Source organism: Arachis hypogaea, chromosome 10 (assembly GCF_003086295.3).
Source record: "Arachis hypogaea cultivar Tifrunner chromosome 10, arahy.Tifrunner.gnm2.J5K5, whole genome shotgun sequence".
Lineage (NCBI taxonomy): Eukaryota > Viridiplantae > Streptophyta > Magnoliopsida > Fabales > Fabaceae > Arachis > Arachis hypogaea.
In genome coordinates, this window is record NC_092045.1 from 8,110,167 (window position 1) to 8,126,203 (window position 16,037).

At 30.9% G+C, this 16,037-nt stretch overlaps 3 protein-coding genes across 8 annotated transcripts; 1 reads left to right on the forward strand and 2 right to left on the reverse strand.

Moving 5' to 3' along the window:
* On the forward strand, positions 1–3,582 carry LOC112715052 (3-oxoacyl-[acyl-carrier-protein] reductase 4). 2 transcript variants are annotated; one of them, XM_025766794.3, is made up of 11 exons: positions 1–647; positions 720–862; positions 1,262–1,315; positions 1,801–1,881; positions 1,956–2,001; positions 2,076–2,170; positions 2,252–2,284; positions 2,458–2,592; positions 2,682–2,775; positions 2,852–2,934; positions 3,160–3,582. In XM_025766794.3, exons 1-11 carry the CDS (start codon positions 218–220, stop codon positions 3,190–3,192), a joined length of 1,227 nt encoding a protein of 408 aa, XP_025622579.1. In that variant the 5' UTR covers positions 1–217; the 3' UTR covers positions 3,193–3,582. The 2 variants fall into 2 exon arrangements, with proteins under 2 accessions (XP_025622579.1, XP_072060668.1); XM_072204567.1 differs by lacking the exon at positions 2,852–2,934 and having other exon boundaries at positions 58–647; positions 2,682–2,816; positions 3,127–3,480.
* A 125-nt stretch (positions 3,583–3,707) lies between these two features.
* Positions 3,708–6,757, reverse strand: LOC112715053 (uncharacterized). The gene is made up of 8 exons (XM_025766795.3): positions 6,562–6,757; positions 6,348–6,423; positions 5,830–5,961; positions 5,027–5,384; positions 4,856–4,951; positions 4,553–4,632; positions 4,257–4,332; positions 3,708–4,161 (listed from the first exon to the last, which is right to left on the reverse strand). The coding sequence occupies exons 1-8, from the start codon at positions 6,635–6,637 to the stop codon at positions 3,961–3,963; spliced, it is 1,095 nt and encodes a 364-aa protein (XP_025622580.1). The 5' UTR covers positions 6,638–6,757; the 3' UTR covers positions 3,708–3,960.
* A 2,805-nt stretch (positions 6,758–9,562) lies between these two features.
* LOC112715057 (lysine histidine transporter 2) lies at positions 9,563–15,954 on the reverse strand. Of its 5 annotated transcripts, none has more exons than XM_072204568.1 (7): positions 15,730–15,954; positions 14,738–15,124; positions 14,194–14,587; positions 14,008–14,113; positions 13,827–13,918; positions 13,339–13,407; positions 13,043–13,237 (listed from the first exon to the last, which is right to left on the reverse strand). In XM_072204568.1, exons 1-7 carry the CDS (start codon positions 15,942–15,944, stop codon positions 13,139–13,141), a joined length of 1,362 nt encoding a protein of 453 aa, XP_072060669.1. In that variant the 5' UTR covers positions 15,945–15,954; the 3' UTR covers positions 13,043–13,138. The 5 variants fall into 5 exon arrangements, with proteins under 5 accessions (XP_072060671.1, XP_072060670.1, XP_072060669.1 ...); XM_025766800.3 differs by having other exon boundaries at positions 13,823–13,918; XM_072204570.1 differs by lacking the exons at positions 13,043–13,237; positions 13,339–13,407 and adding an exon at positions 9,563–10,012.
* Positions 15,955–16,037: the final 83 nt, after the last annotated feature.

Sequence of the window (16,037 nt, forward strand, 5' to 3'; positions counted from 1 at the left end):
ATTGTCGCCCCTGTTCACCATGGCAGTAGATCAGACACGGAGCTTGGGTAGGCGGATGTAACAACTTTTATTCAATTTTCCTTCTCCGTAATTATTCCATCCCAACCAACATGAGGAAAAGAGCAATACGAGTTCCCTGAAACCAACAACACTGGATTTACATTTTTATCCATGCTAGCCTTGAGCATGATATAATAGAGCATTTAACCAGGACCTAATGGTAATTAACATCTTTCCGCAGACTCCTAAACACGAAAAACACGTCACAGAGACAGAGTCACACTTCGTTTGCATCGACAGCTCTCACTCTCTCCGGAGCTCCCAAAGCTCACACACACTGCCAACACTGCTAACTAACACCCAACTGAATCCCCCCTCTTTAGAAACCAATCTCTCTCTCTCTCTCTCTCTCTCTCTCTCTCTGGCTTCTTCTCTCATTTCCCATTCTCGCGTCCTTCTCGGAAGAACAGTTATGGCTTCTCTCTCCGCTTCCAACTGCGTGGCCTTCCGAACTGCCAACTTCTCCTCCTCCGCCGCCGCCGATAACTGCAAAATCGGTCATCTCCGCCAATGGTCTCCGATTCCGACTAAGCTCTATCGCCCGCAAGGCCTCCGCTGCGGATCCAATGCTCCGTTTCGCTTATCCGGTACCGATCTGTGTCTGTGTGTGTGTGTGTTTCGATTTGTGTTTTTGAGTTTTGGTTTGATTTGAACGGCAGGTGTGAGAGCGCAGGTTGCTACGCTTGAGGAGGCAGGAACAGTTGCGTCTCAGAAAGTGGAAGCACCGGTTGTGGTGGTCACCGGAGCCTCCAGAGGTATCGGCCGTTCAATCGCGCTGGCATTGGGAAAAGCAGGTTGCAAGGTTAGTCCTTGCAAACTCAAGACTATTTTTCGCGACTTTTATGTGTTGTGTCTGTAACTTTCAAATGTTGCTTAAACTTGGTGTGTATTTGGATTAACATATTTTAAGTTAAACGTAGGTTATAATAGAAGCTTCCTAGACGTCTCTAGAAATAAATTAAAACAGCAAATCATGCTCTTACTTGTGCTTCTTCAAGTAGGCAATTACATTTCTCTTTTAACTTTAATCAAGCAAAACTAAAAGGAAGACAAATCTGTTGTGTCGATAACAGTGCAGTGTGTGTTCGATGATGTGGTTCTTTGGTTAAAACTTGTTTACTTTTCAATTAATTTACTTTTGTGCTAACGTGATTTACTTTTGATCCTGATGCTCAGTTATTATTTGGGCTTTGTATTGCAGGTGCTTGTTAACTACGCAAGGTCATCTAAGGAAGCTGAGGAGGTTTCCAAGGAGGTACCAGACCTCTCATTTTATAGCATTTTGTCAATATTATTCTGTGCAGTGTTGCTGTTTTGTTATATAGTTTTTGACCCGTTGATTTCATGTTAACTGTGATTAAGCATACTTTTTTAGCAAGCATAATTCAAAACCTTATGCAATTACTTTCATTTCATACATGTTCTTCATAATTCTTTGGCAATAATGCACAAAACTTGATAATGTATAAGATTAGATAGCTTAATTCTCAATCTACTTGTTAGTGTTAATGTGTTATCAGTAAATTTTTAATGTGAAAATTCGTCTTTCTATTCCATTTTTGTTTGATGTGTGTCATTTTCCTTTCCACTAGAACAAAATGTTTAATTTGTCCCATGCTTGAACATTTGCTTCTTATTTATTTGTGCAGTCGGCTCTTTTTTGTTTGTATTATTTATAGATGTTGTTCACTATATTATATCAATTGATTTGGCTGCATTTATTTGACTATTACCTTTTAGATCGAGGCATCTGGTGGACAAGCTCTTACATTTGGGGGAGATGTTTCCAATGAAGCTCACGTGGAATCCATGATTAAAGCTGTAAGCTTCTATTCTCAAACTATTATGCTGAGATTTTTCTGTCTTGGCTGCTTTCATGACTTCCGTATATGCAGGCGACCGATGCTTGGGGAACTGTTGATGTACTGATAAACAATGCAGGTACCTTAAGCTCTTCTGCTATCATTTTTCTTTTGGTATTCAAATATCATACTCATAAGATATTATGGATTCAGGAATTACTAGAGATGGTTTGTTAATGAGAATGAAGAAATCTCAATGGCAGGAGGTTATTGATCTAAATCTCACAGGGGTTTTTCTTTGCACACAGGTAAGTCAGTTAATAATTTGAATGGAGTTAAAATATATTTAGCTTTCTTTATGGATTGGATCTGACATTTTTTTTGGGCAGGCTGCAGCTAAGATTATGATGAAGAAGAAGAAGGTAACATCCACTTAATAAACCAATTGATTCCATCTCTGGCATTCTTCCAGCATCATTAACCAATTAAGTGATTGTTGTTCCTAGACTGGAAATAATTAGCATTCAGTCTTTTGCTGTCTAATGGTCACTAATCTCTTTATTTTCATATATATCAATCCACCTGTGTTTCTCAGGGAAGGATAATCAATATTGCATCAGTTGTTGGTCTGGTTGGCAATGTTGGACAAGCCAATTATAGTGCTGCAAAAGCCGGAGTAATTGGCTTAACAAAAACTGTTGCAAAGGAGTATTCTAGCAGAAGCATCACTGTATTTCTTAAATCTATGCATTTCTTCCTGATATCAAAGAGCAAATAGCCAGTTGATGGAATGAACTAAAACCGGATTTTACTTGCCAGGTTAATGCAGTTGCCCCGGGGTTTATTGCATCTGATATGACTGCAAAGCTAGGAGAAGACATTGAGAAAAAGATTTTGGAGACAATCCCATTAGGTGAACACTGGAACTATGTTGATGGATGCTTTATTTAGTTGGTGTTATTAACTTATAATTTCTACCATGGATTCAGGGCGATATGGTCAACCAGAAGAAGTTGCTGGGCTGGTGGAATTTTTGGCTCTTAATCCTGCTGCTAGTTACATCACTGGGCAGGTAGTTTATTCTATTTCCCTATTGCTTTCTAATGCAGAATTACTTTATTACACTAGTCACCCTCTCAGTGCAATACATATAATTCAAGACATACTGAAATTTGTTGATGAAATTGACTCTAATAACTTGTCATATCATTTGAAGGTTCTGTAAATTGTGTTATTTAGCCTCATTTCTTTTCTAGCCAATTAGGCACTTACAGTTAAGCTATTAAATGTGTTGCAGGTGTTCACCATTGATGGAGGTATGGTGATGTAAATCAGCAACCAGAGCTACTGAAGTGCAGAGTTCAAATAAAGGGCTTTCAACTTCTGTTGTACGGTGATAGTTAATTCTAATGCTGATTTTTCTCTAGTCCTGCTCTACCTGATGACTTTTATTAAAATCTCATTTTAGCTTTTCGACAAAACCAAAGGTGTAGTACAGGCAAGCTTCGAAACAGATTGTATTTTGGGTGTGGTTGCATTTTGGTCATTTTAACAAAATAGGTTTAATTTAACTTTTATATTTTAAGCAACTCATGCTTCGAGCAGTAGCTCTTCCTTTTGGACCTGCTTTCAAGGTAGCCAGTTTATTTATGCATTTTACACAATTAGTTCACGTAATTAATACGTGAAGTGATAAATAAAATGAGATGTTTCGTGGCTATAGCTAAGCAACTATTTGGCATATGCTGTTCTCTTCATAACTTAATTTACAACTGCACAAGTGCTCCTGTGAAGCTTAAAGGCACATACATTACTATGTCATTTCCTGATTTCCAAGAGTATACTTACAGAGGAAGGCACGTAGTATAATAAAATTGTTTTATATAAAACAACGAATACCAATAACGTCACGAATTCTGAGTTACTTTCAATATAATATAACAATGCACAGCAAAATTATGTACAACTCATGATACATAAAGAAACACTTCCCCGTGATGAAGTGAGTCACCATTTGAATCAATTCAAATTCTGACTGAGCCAAAAATAAGATTGCTTCTACTAGTGCATAATATACTTTTATAACAGAGCTCAATGACTAAGAAACAATTAGAGTAAATACCATGGACAACTCTGTCTTTTTAGAAGTAATATCAATTGGTTGACTTTTATCAATAGCTAGCTTCTTTGCTGGATTCAAATCCTTATCATCAGCAACAGAGGTAGGTGGTATAGAATCTACCAATTTAGATGCAACTAAGCAATGCCCACTAGGATTATTCCCTTCAATACCAACAACCTATCAAAAGTTGAGATCCGTGTTTCATAACCCATAATTCCAACACAATTTTTCACTTTCAAAGCCTGAATTTAACCTGCCATGCCATTACTCACCTGACCAGGAAAAATTGAAAAATGGCTTAAGCGTTGCAAGTCTAGACGAACACATTCTCCTCCAGAATGTTCAACACTGTCAACATATCAGAAAACAGACCATATATGGTAGATAAGTTTGTAGAGCTAAAAGGTAGTGAACATAAACTCTTGGTCAAGCTGAATTGATCAGTTGACTGACTTTTGTTTCTCCATTTTGTTCATTAACAGATCCAACACCTAGTATTTAGATATATCAACGTTACAATATACTTGTATAAATACTATCTATATGGAGATATATAGTGCCAATTTACCTGCCCTGCAGCATGACAGACTTGTCATTTAGACGGCCTTCTGTATCACAGCAAACCATACCGACAGCAAAAATGCTTCTCTGATAAAGTATATTAGTTTAAACGATCAGACCCATGCAAGGAGGATTTAATGTAGATACAGAAGTTAAGTAAACAACATAGCAAATAATCTCATTAGCCAACAGACAATCATACAATTAAGTAACAGCTTCCGAATGATTGTAAAGGCCTACTACAAAGAACATTTTGTCTTGAAATATTTTGCAAATGCATCAGTAAAATAGTTAGATGCATTAAATTTACCTGTGAAGCAATTGTAGGGTCTGTTGGTTCTCCATAAAGCCCAGAAGCAACAAGGGACCTTGTATGTTTGCGAATTCGATTTTCTATTACATTCATCTAAACAACCAAAATCAGAGTTCAATAAACCAATGAACAAGGCCAAATATCTAAGAGATAGACCATATATCATGCCCTATCCTCTGTCCTATCATGCATGAATCTGCAACCAGGTTTGGGCCCTGATCCATGAACCACCAATGAACACCTTTTACAGGGCATAACTTTCCTAATAACATCATCCTCATCGATCTCATGATTCGGCACTTGTATTTCATTCTCTATATCAGGCACTGTGTTGATGCTAAATTTCACAGCAAACCTATCAGTTCGCTTTGAAAAGGGTGTCACCAGCTCAGTTGGTTTTCCAGAAGATAAAATATTCCCATTTGTTAGAGACATTGCTTCGTGTGCAGGTGAACGAAGATGTTCATCATTATTTGTTGGAGTCCCAGGAGTACTAAACTTAGCATCATCATCATTATTTAAGACCCTACAAAGGATTTTATGAAAATATCTGTAGCTTAGCAGAAATTCTGAAATACAATTCACAGTTTTGTCCACTTTATAACCTATTAGGCTATTACACAACCCAACAGGAGATAACAATAAATAAAAACAAACAAGAATCAGTGTAAGCGATAGACAAGACCAAACACAATTCTAATGAATACATAAAGCTAAAGGGAAGGGACTTGACCAATAACAGAAGTTGTAAGAATGCAGCAGCCACAATACTTGCACTTAAATTTTAAATTATGCAGAAGGTTGGGTTTAAATAAAACAATAAGCTCTTACCCCCCTTAAATAAATAAAACTGAAATCCCACCCTCCCCTCACCCCGCATAAATTTTAAGGTTAAAGCAAGTCAATCATTAAGCAAAACACATAAGAAAACCACACACGGATTTATTGTAAATTTAGTAAGATGTACTTACATTTCTACATCTCTGATAGAGTAACTATGCAAATTAGATTCCTCCTTTATAACTTCTTCTTTCTTGTTAGTCTGCAGGTGCATCAAAAAGCCATCCATTTCAGCATTTTGCACTGTTGGCTCATTCAGTTGTCTGTCGGATTGAGAGAGATAGGGAGAAAGAGAAGAATTAGGCCATAAAGTAGAATTACCACAATTTTCATTTCAGATATTTTATAAAACAATGCACTGTTTTTTTCTCGGGAACCATTAGCAGCGCAGCAGAGTGTATCCTTCATAAACTCAGAAATTCAAAAAAGTGCAGAGAATAGTTCAAAAAATGAAACAAGTTTTGAGAATTAAAATTAAAATATATATATATATATATATATATATATATATATATATATATATATATATATATATATATATATATATATATATTGAAAGATGATTCTAAAATTAATCTAATTACCAAACACACAGCTTTAGCTTCAAATATAACAGTAGAGTGTCAGAGTAGAGAGAGAGCGCAAAAACCTGTTGAGGTAATAAACCTCCCAGTTTGAGACGAGATCTGCAGGGCTGAGGCTGTAGTTGATGCAGAAAGTCATACCTGCAAGCATATGTTACACACATTAACACATTAACACATTCAACGCTTTTTCTTTCTTCTTCTTCTTCGTTTTTTTTTTCTACTCTTCAATAATCGAGAGAAAGGAATTGGAACAAACGAGAAAGAAGAACTACTTACACTTGTTCAGTATTTCTTCTTCTTCCTCAAGGTTGAACCCAGCTTTTCTGAATTCTGACTTGATTTCCTCTTCCATGGCTTCTCTCTCTCTCTCTCTCTCTCTCTTTCTCTCTCTAGAGTCTAGGGTTTGGCTTCTTTCTCTGATAATTCTGATTTGACGAAGTGCCGAAACAAATTGGCGGGAAATTTGCCAGTTGAGTTTATATATAATATCCGAACACTGAAAATTTTCCTCTTTTGGACATTAAACACTGAAGATTGAACACTGAAGCCGACAGATGTAATGGGCTTCGGTTATTGTTGGCAACTTGACTTAATTTTAGAAATTAATCAAGTCCAACTTTTAGGCACATACTTGCTTCATCCTTTTTGTTGGTCTAATCTGACGAGTGACGAGAAGCCTTACTTATCTTACAAAAAAAAAATTCAGGACCAAAAGGTATTTTACTTCCTAACAACATTAGTGATAAATTGCTAATTTGCTATGCTTTTTTCGTATATTTTAAAGAACTTTTTTCTATGATACACAATGTTGATGTTAATTTTAGATAATTGTTGAAACTCTGATTCAATAGATAAAGTCAGGTTCAATAAGGATAAGAGGCTCGTGCTAATGAGTTATAGCTCAACTGATATAATCTTTCCATACTCATTTAAAAAGTCGCATATTCGAGTCTCGCGATCTTTGGTAAACAAAAAAAATAAGAGGTTCATTTTAAAAAAAAAAAAGATCTATTTTCGTACCATCTCCATCTCATCTTGAAAATAGATCTCAACAGACTTTTAAGATAAAGGGAACAGTTATCTATCAATAAAGATAAAACTACTCAAATAATTTATGTTCAAATCTACTAAAATATGTCTAAAACCCTTGCTAACTTATATTAATATTTTTATATGTATTATTTTTACTGCTTATTATTTTTTATATGCTAGAGAAGGTTAGGGGTGAAAGAAAAGTGAGTGAAAAAATATACGTTTTTCTTCCATTTCGTATGTATTACACTAGAGTTGGAGGCTTCATGTCGTGGGTGACGTAACTGATGTGGCCATTTCGCATGTGCCAGAAGTAACATGGATCCTCAACCTCAACCTGCAACTCCTCCAAACTTTGACTTGGTCCTGACATGCATCTTCATCAATAATTTTATCTATGCGCATTTTAAGAATTAATAATTTTATAGTTATCTGAATTCTATCAAGATCTCGAAAAGATTTTTAACAAAATCAGTATCTCAAAATCTGGTTTAAAAAACTTTGAACAAAGTCTTTCAGATGTTAACGCTAATATACTTCGCTGCATACAAGTTCATAAACTTGACAAGCATTTAAGTTTTTGTTTCAGATCTTAAAAAGATGTAAAGAATGGTTTAACTCCCTTCTCGTCTGTTTTTACCGATTTTACAATCGATCTAACATAATTTTTTATGTGATAATTTTTTTTTATATAAAACGGTTTACACTAGTTTTTAAAATTAAAATTAGTTTTATTTTTTTAAATTGATTTAAACTTTTTTTATTATAAACTGCGGAAATAACGCCCAAAATAACAAAGTCTTTGTCAGCCAATTAACTTCCAGGCTTTCTCAAATGAAAAAGTCTAGAAAATCAAATACAATATAAGTCAACTAAAGTCATTTTTTTATAAATTAAAATAGTAGAGTTATTTTTTTTTATAACAAATCTCTTATTTTTCAATTAGTTAATTCTAACTAATTATTCTCTTAATTGATTTCTTAGCAAAACCGTTCTAAAAACAGCAGTTTTCAGGTCCTCCAAAAAATAAACTTATAAGTTATAGGCCGATTTTATGATGAATTCTCCGTTGGAATTTGGGAACCAAGCAATAACATCATTCCCCAACCCAGGTTCAAGTGGCGTAACATAGATAGAATTGGAATCCAACCGCTTCCAATCCATTCGTTTACTGACTAACTATTTCCTCCAACATATATATCGGTTAGCATATCATGAGCAAAATCCTTTAAGCTATGTATACCACCAGGAACCCAATGATCCATAAAAAAAAAAAAGAAAAATCCAAAATAACCCTTGACAATTAACTGGAAAGATAACGAGGCCTTTGACAAAAAAAATCCAATCCGACTCCTAACAATTATTTCAAAAAGACAACGAGACCTCTGTGCAAAAAAAAGTCAATGTTTTTTTTGGCACATGGGCTAATTAGTCCTAAAAAAAATATCAAAGGCCGGATTAGTTGTTTTTTTTCTTGGGGACCTCGTTGTCTTTTCGAGGTAATTGTCAGAAGTCGAATGAGGTATTTACTCATTTTAAAATTAGTGTCTTATGATATAAACTTATTTAAAACCTATTTGCTAAGTGAAAAAGTAATTTGGTTCAAATTTTAAGTCATTTAAACAAGTTTAGTTTAGTTTTAATTTAGTTTATGAAAAAAACTGCACCATAAACATTTTTACTGGAGAGATTCAGACATAAGTAGTTGAGTTTTTATTTAAACAAAGTACACACTAAATTCACAAATGTTCAAGATGAATTGATTTATCACATTCTCTTTTTCTTCCAAATTTCGGAAGAAATAAATATCTGCGTACACCAATATTAATAAATTCATTAAAGCACTTGATTGTCTAATAAACTCTCTGTAATATATGTGCACTTGATTATAAGGCAAAATAAAATCTTAAAGCTAGACCTTAAATTTATAAAGACATCTTTTTACAAAGCTAGGCAAAACAATGCAATGTCTTTTATATATATATTTCATAAAAATTTATTGATCATACGAAAAATTCATCTGTGCACAGTACTTCAAAAGTGCTTAATTCTTTTTTTTTTTTTCATTCTCCCATCAACCAATTTTAAACCCAATAATAGAATAATCATTCCTGAAACCTTATGAAAAAAAATTGTAATCCTTGGCCGACATAATGATATTCCTCATTGCACCAATAGGAGATAGTATTATTATCAATAGTCTAATAATAATGCATATTTGAAATTTAAGGATAAAGAAACAAAATTAGCTAGTGTCCTCACGAATAATTTTTTAAATTGAAGATGAACTTATTAATGGTTAAATACAAATAAATTTATCCAATTAATCGTCCAAGACAAGCCATATTTTTTAGGTTTCTTGAGCTTAAGCCATATGACACATGGTAGCTGCAAGTAGCCATAAAATTAAATAAGACCAATAATAAGTTAATAACTAAACATGTATATGCATAGTGGGTTGGATAAAATATAAATATTTATTATTATTTATTCATATTTTTTCATATTCTCCATCAGTGTCTTCGTAGATTAGGGAAGCCAACCATCAAGTTTCTTTTGCTTTGTTGTAGCTGCAGATGCCAAACCGTCACCAATTACTTCCTTCTCAGAACCCATGTATCTCTTTTTCTTTCGGTTCTTTTTAGCAATTAGAAGTCAAGCCTTAGTTTCTTCTGCTTTAGTTTTCCCTCTCCCGCTTCAACAAAAAAAAAAAAAAATGTGACCAAACAAACTATAAACAGACCATATGTAATTTGTAGAATAAATATTTAAATTGGTGAATATTGAATTTTAGTTTTTAGATTGAATAATTTGATTTTTCTAATCATTTTTATTTTATAAAAATCCTAAAAAATTCCTAGAATTAGATAGAATGATTTTTCTGTCATTTTTAATCAAATTTTTAATTGTACATTAAAGATAAATTGCTAAAATTTTTTATTATAAATTAATTAAAACTATCAAGAAATCAGTATCTCTTATTTTTAATGAATATTTAGATAATAATTTGTTTGAGAATGAATTATTCAATTTTAAACTTTTTGAGGATCAATGTAACTATCTAGTATAATTAGGGAACTTAATTAAATTAATCCTTTCTTTTATTACTTCTTATAGAACGTTTTGGATAGGATTGGCTTGAGGTACTTTTAGTGGCGGGAAATTTGCTATAATTACTGTTGCATTTTTTGGACAGAAAATTAGATAAATAAATAGGAAGTTAGGAAGTTGTAGTTGAAAAGTCGCATTTGAGAACCACAAAAGTAAACACTAGTTTGTCAAAGTCTTCTATTTTTGTACCTTTGCTCCATAAATAGTTATTAATAATTGGGGAGGGATGGTAAATCCTATTCTTATTTCCTATGTATTTTAATTTATGGGAGTCAGCGAGAGTGATGTTAACCACACATAATAAGTAAACATATTAAGGAAATTTGCCCATATGAAAATGAAAGAATTTGAAAATAAATATCGTTTGTCACCTTGTCAAGACAAGTTTGTGTTGACTAATAATATTTTAAAATGAAGTAGTAGTGAAAGGTTTTTCTCTCTCTCTCCGCATTTAAGAACATCTAATAAATATGCAACCTTTACTTTTTTTTTTTATTCATGGAGTTAATTCCATTCATCTACGGAGTACCTAATCCGTCCCAAGAATAAAGTGACAACATCTAAGAACATTAGTCAATAAAACTTCATTTGTCACAAGGCACAAAAAATGGGACCGATTCCATACTCTCCTAATGTTTGGAGTTTTAAAACTCTTTTGCATTATTAACATTATAATGTACGTTGGCGCAATATTCTAGATAATTCCATTAATAAAACTTTTAATATATATTGACAAAATTATTAATTAATTAATATATTTTTTTTTGTAAAACTACCAATACATTAATTATAACTTTTAAAATATATTTTTAATAAAATAACAATTATGATTATTACAGAATTTTTTATTTTGATGATTTACTATTGAAAATTTAATATATTCTATTAGTATATAAATTATTAAAATTATTAAATTCGTTTATAAATTCTAATTAATTAATAATTTTTATTTTTATTTATTTTAATTATTTGTTTGATATTATAACTTATCTCATAAAATTTGAAATATTTTAAATAATAATTTAATTATTTTAATTACTAAAATAAATAATTTGTAGCGTACTTACCAATTTATACTATATTTATTTATTTCGTTTACATATGTGTATTTTTTCAATTTTCATATGTCTTATTTACACATAAAAAATTATCTCATTTATAGTATAAAACGATATATATGTATTTATAAATAATTAAATATAATTTTTAAAAATAATAAAAATATTAATAATTTAAATTAGATCAAATTTTGTAAAAATGGAATGTTTCAAATAATAGAAAAGATAAACGATTTTAAATAATAGAAAAGATAAACCGTCCATTTTAAATAATAGAAAATACGGACACGTTAACACGTCTACTGTAAAAGCACATAAGTGCAATTTAGATAATATTTCAAATTTTTAAATGACAAAATTTTTAAATTTTTTATGTACTCTCTTGAATATTAATTTTTAAATTTAAATTATATATATTTCAAATTTTGTTTGTCACATGAGAGTGTATAAAAATTTGAAATATAATTTAAATATAAGTGATTTATTTGATGACACAGTTAATGAAGATCACGACTCTATTGGCAAAGAATATAAAATTTTTTCTAATAAGTTGGTTGTACAAAATTTGTTACAAAGTTTAATCCAATTTAAATTATTAATATTTTTTATTATTTTTAAAAATTATATTTAATTATTTATAAATACATATACCTCGTTTATATTATAAACGAGATAATTTTTTATATGTAAATAAGATATATAAAAATTGACAAAAATATACATATGTAAACGAAATAAATAAACGTAGTGTAAATTGGTAAGTACGCTATAAATTATTTATTTTGATAATTAAAATAATTAAATTATTTATTTAAAAATTTCAAATTTTATGAAATAAATTATAATATCAAATAAACAATTAAAATAAATAAAAAAAATTATTAATTAATTAGAATTTATAAATGAATTTAATAATTTTAATAACTTATATACCAATAGAATATATTAAATTTTCAATAGTAAGTCATCAAAACAAATTCTGTAATAATCATAATTGCTATTTTATTAAAAATATATTTTAAAAGTTATAATTAATATATTGATAATTTTACAAAAAAATATATTAATTAATTAATAATTTTGTCAATATACATTAAAACCTTCATTAATGGAACTCCAAACTTTAGGGGAGTATTGTAACATCCACCAAAAAAATAACACAAGCTTCATTACTGTTTTATATTAAAAACTTGTTTAAAACCAATTTGCTAAGTAAGAAAGTGATTTGGTGCAATTTTTAAACTATTTAAAAAGAATTTGGTTTACTTTCAATTCAATTTACAAAAAAACTGCGCCATAAACATCTGGAGAGATATAGACATGACGGTAGTTAATATTTTATTTAAACAAGTACACATTAAATTCACAAATGTTCAAGATAAATAGATTTATCACATTCTTTTTTTTCTTCCAAATTTTAGAAGACATAAATATTTGGGTAGACCAATATTAATAAATTCATTAAAGTATTTGACTGTCTAATAAACTCTTTGTAATATATGTGCACTTGATTATAAGGCAAAATAAAATCCTACTAAATTAAATTACAAGGCTAGGCAAAACAATGCAATGTCTTTTATATATATAATCATAAAAAGTTATTAATTATATCAAGAATTCATCCTTGCACAGTGCCTCAAAAGTCCTTAAGCTCATGAGAAAAATTTGTAATTTTTGGCTGATATAATGATATTCCTCATTGCACCAATAGGAGATAGTATCATTATTAATAATCCAATAATGATGCATATCTAAAATTCAATGATAAAAGAATAAAATTAGCTAGTGTCTTTATGAATAATTTTTCAAATTAAAAATAAACTTATTAATAATCAAATACAAATAAATTTACCCAATTAATCGTCCAGGACAAGCCATATTTTTTAGGTTTTTTGAGCTTAAGCCATATGATGCATGGAAGCTGCAAGTAGCCATAAAATTAAATAAGACCAATAATAGCTAGACATGTATATGCATAATAGGTTGGATAAAATATAAATATTTATTATTATTTATTCATATTTTTTCACATTCTCCATCAGTGTCTTTGTAGATTAGATTTTTAAGAAATGAAAAAAAAAATTTATTTTTTCTAAATTTTTTTTATATCTCTTTCCAAAATTATATTTCACAAATGCTTTTAAAATACAACCATGTTACATATATACAAAAAAATTAATTATCCATACAAAATATATATTAAAAAAATAAATACAAATTAAAAATAAATTAAATAATACATGTATTTAATAAATAAAAGATAATTTGTTGACTGGTTTTTTTATATGCATTTAATATTTCTATTTAAAATATCAAATAATAATAACATATCCTACTTGCATAGTAAGAGGTGGGAGCAAATGCGAATCCACCAAGAAATCCAAGAAGAGACCCAAAAAATGGGACACAGATTCCTATGAACATTGTAATTCCTGCACAATATAGAATTAGAAAGGTTGGAGTTTTGTTGCTAGAAGGCAATAGAAGCCATTCCAAATCAAGTGATAAATGAATAACATACCAACATATAGAAAGCGAGTTATGAATCGCAGGGTAGTAGAAGGTGAGAAATTCAAGCGTGTAACCAAGAAGGTTTCAATCATATCAAACACTGGCATTGCAAATACCTGTTTAACAAAAATTAGTTATAAAAATGAAGTAATAAAAGGAGTAAGTGTGACCCTAAAAGTTGAAAGTGAAAAGTGACCTGGTAGCCTCCAACAACATGGATGACAACAAACAAGTTAGCAATGCCAATAAGCCAAGGAGGGCGTTGGAGTGTGATGAGGATGTTATCATCCAGAGAATTTCCAAACATGTAGTACCCAATAAAGGCAACAGGGAAGTAGCATAATGCAACTCCAATGTATGCCAAAACACATCCTCTCCACATTGGTATCTTAGAAGGTTTCTCCGCAGTTGAAGGCATTGTGGCTTGGATTTCAAGAACCACATTGTGGCCTGCGTATGCAAAAGCCACATCTCCCAATGCTGACAAGAAATTGAAGACACCATCGCTCGTGCTTTTCATTTTTACAGTATAGTCTATGTCTTTTGAAATCCCTTTCTTGATAGACGCAGCCCAAGCAATCGTTGAGTAACTGATCCAAAAACACATTAATCCAACATTAAGTGAAATTATGATAACATTTATAGTATTGACTAAATACCTTAGATACAGGTAAATTTTTTTTAGTAAAAAAAATCAAATTATTAAATATTTTATATGTTGTGGCGAAATTCATACTTACCTGAGAGACATGACGGCTGCACCAGCAGAGATAGCGGAAATAGAGTTAAAGTTAGGAATTTGGGCAAGCACAAAGTTGACAGAAGCAAAAACCATGATCCAATAAGTAGTTCTGATTTGCTTGCAATCAGGACAAAAAGTTTCATAAACCTTTTTTAAAGAATTGCCTCCAGTCACCATGTATACAATACATGTACCAACTTCAACAAGCAGTTGTTGAGGAACCACAATCCACAGACCAAGCTTTTCTCCGAAAGCTTTTTGTCCCAATTCATGATACCTGTCGTTCCTCTTTCCTCCAGGTACCATTTCATGCATTTCAACCATTTGCCATAAAGTATATAGCGTGATTATCCATGACAGGATCATCACTGTAACACCAACACCCCTGTTTTTTTATATTAAAAAACAAATCTCGATCAATTTCATTTCAAATGAATAATATAACAACAACATTATAGATATATATAATAATTGGCGAAAATTTTTTAGTATTCAAATAAATTAAACAAAGCCATTTTACAATATTCTTATCCTTATCTTCTTCAATTCAATGCATATGAATCCTCATGTTGGAAAACAGGAAGCTAAATATCCAGAGGGCAGAGATACTTTAAAACAATGGATTAAGTAAGATATTTTAATATAAAATAATAAAATTTGACCAAAAATCTAAAAACTTTGATTTACGTTTTCATCTTTTATTCTCGCTTTATTTTTAATATTTTTTGTTTTTATGATTTTAGGAGAAAAAAAAGAGAAAATAACAAAAAAAAATTTGTTATTTTTTTATAAATTCTAAAAACAAAAATATTAAAAAATAAAATATCTAAATAAACAATCATCTACAAGTCATCCATATTATGTGAACCAAAGTAATTAATCCATTTTAGTGATAAAAAACAATATCATATATCATATATATAATAATAAATTGTGAAGATAAGTAGCATAATTAGAACTTGAAGAAGAAACACAACTACTATTACGTACCAACCCATATGTGACATGGCATAAGGAAGGCTAAGAATTCCAGCACCAACCATGGCGGTGAGATTGTGAAAGGCAGAATACCACCATTTGGCATTTCTTGAGGCAGTGATGGGAAGCCAATCATCAAGCTTCTTTTGCTTTGAATCTTTTATTATTGTTGTTGTTATAGCTGCAGATGCCAAACCATCACCCCTTACTTCGTTCTCAGAATCCATGTATCTCTTTTTCTTCTGGTTCTTTTTAGCAATTAGAAGTCAAGCCTTTTCTTCTGCTTTAGTTTTCCCTCTCCCGCTCCAACAAAAACGTAT

What these genes read in the sequence shown, in the direction of transcription:
- LOC112715052 (XM_025766794.3), top strand. Translation starts at nt 218, where the DNA reads ATGGTAATTAACATCTTTCCGCAGACTCCTAAACACGAAAAACACGTC. An exon ending in GGGTTTTTCTTTGCACACAG is followed by an intron (nt 2,171 to 2,251) that starts GTAAGTCAGTTA and finishes TTTTTTGGGCAG; the next exon opens with GCTGCAGCTAAGATTATGAT. An exon ending in TTTGGAGACAATCCCATTAG is followed by an intron (nt 2,776 to 2,851) that starts GTGAACACTGGA and finishes CCATGGATTCAG; the next exon opens with GGCGATATGGTCAACCAGAA.
- LOC112715053 (XM_025766795.3), bottom strand. Translation starts at nt 6,637, where the DNA reads ATGGAAGAGGAAATCAAGTCAGAATTCAGAAAAGCTGGGTTCAACCTT. An exon ending in AGAAGAAATACTGAACAAGT is followed by an intron (nt 6,424 to 6,561) that starts GTAAGTAGTTCT and finishes ATATGCTTGCAG; the next exon opens with GTATGACTTTCTGCATCAAC. An exon ending in ACCCTACAATTGCTTCACAG is followed by an intron (nt 4,633 to 4,855) that starts GTAAATTTAATG and finishes ATACTTTATCAG; the next exon opens with AGAAGCATTTTTGCTGTCGG.
- LOC112715057 (XM_072204568.1), bottom strand. Translation starts at nt 15,944, where the DNA reads ATGGATTCTGAGAACGAAGTAAGGGGTGATGGTTTGGCATCTGCAGCT. An exon ending in ATGTTGTTGGAGGCTACCAG is followed by an intron (nt 14,114 to 14,193) that starts GTCACTTTTCAC and finishes TTTGTTAAACAG; the next exon opens with GTATTTGCAATGCCAGTGTT. An exon ending in TGTCCTGGACGATTAATTGG is followed by an intron (nt 13,238 to 13,338) that starts GTAAATTTATTT and finishes ATTGAATTTTAG; the next exon opens with ATATGCATCATTATTGGATT.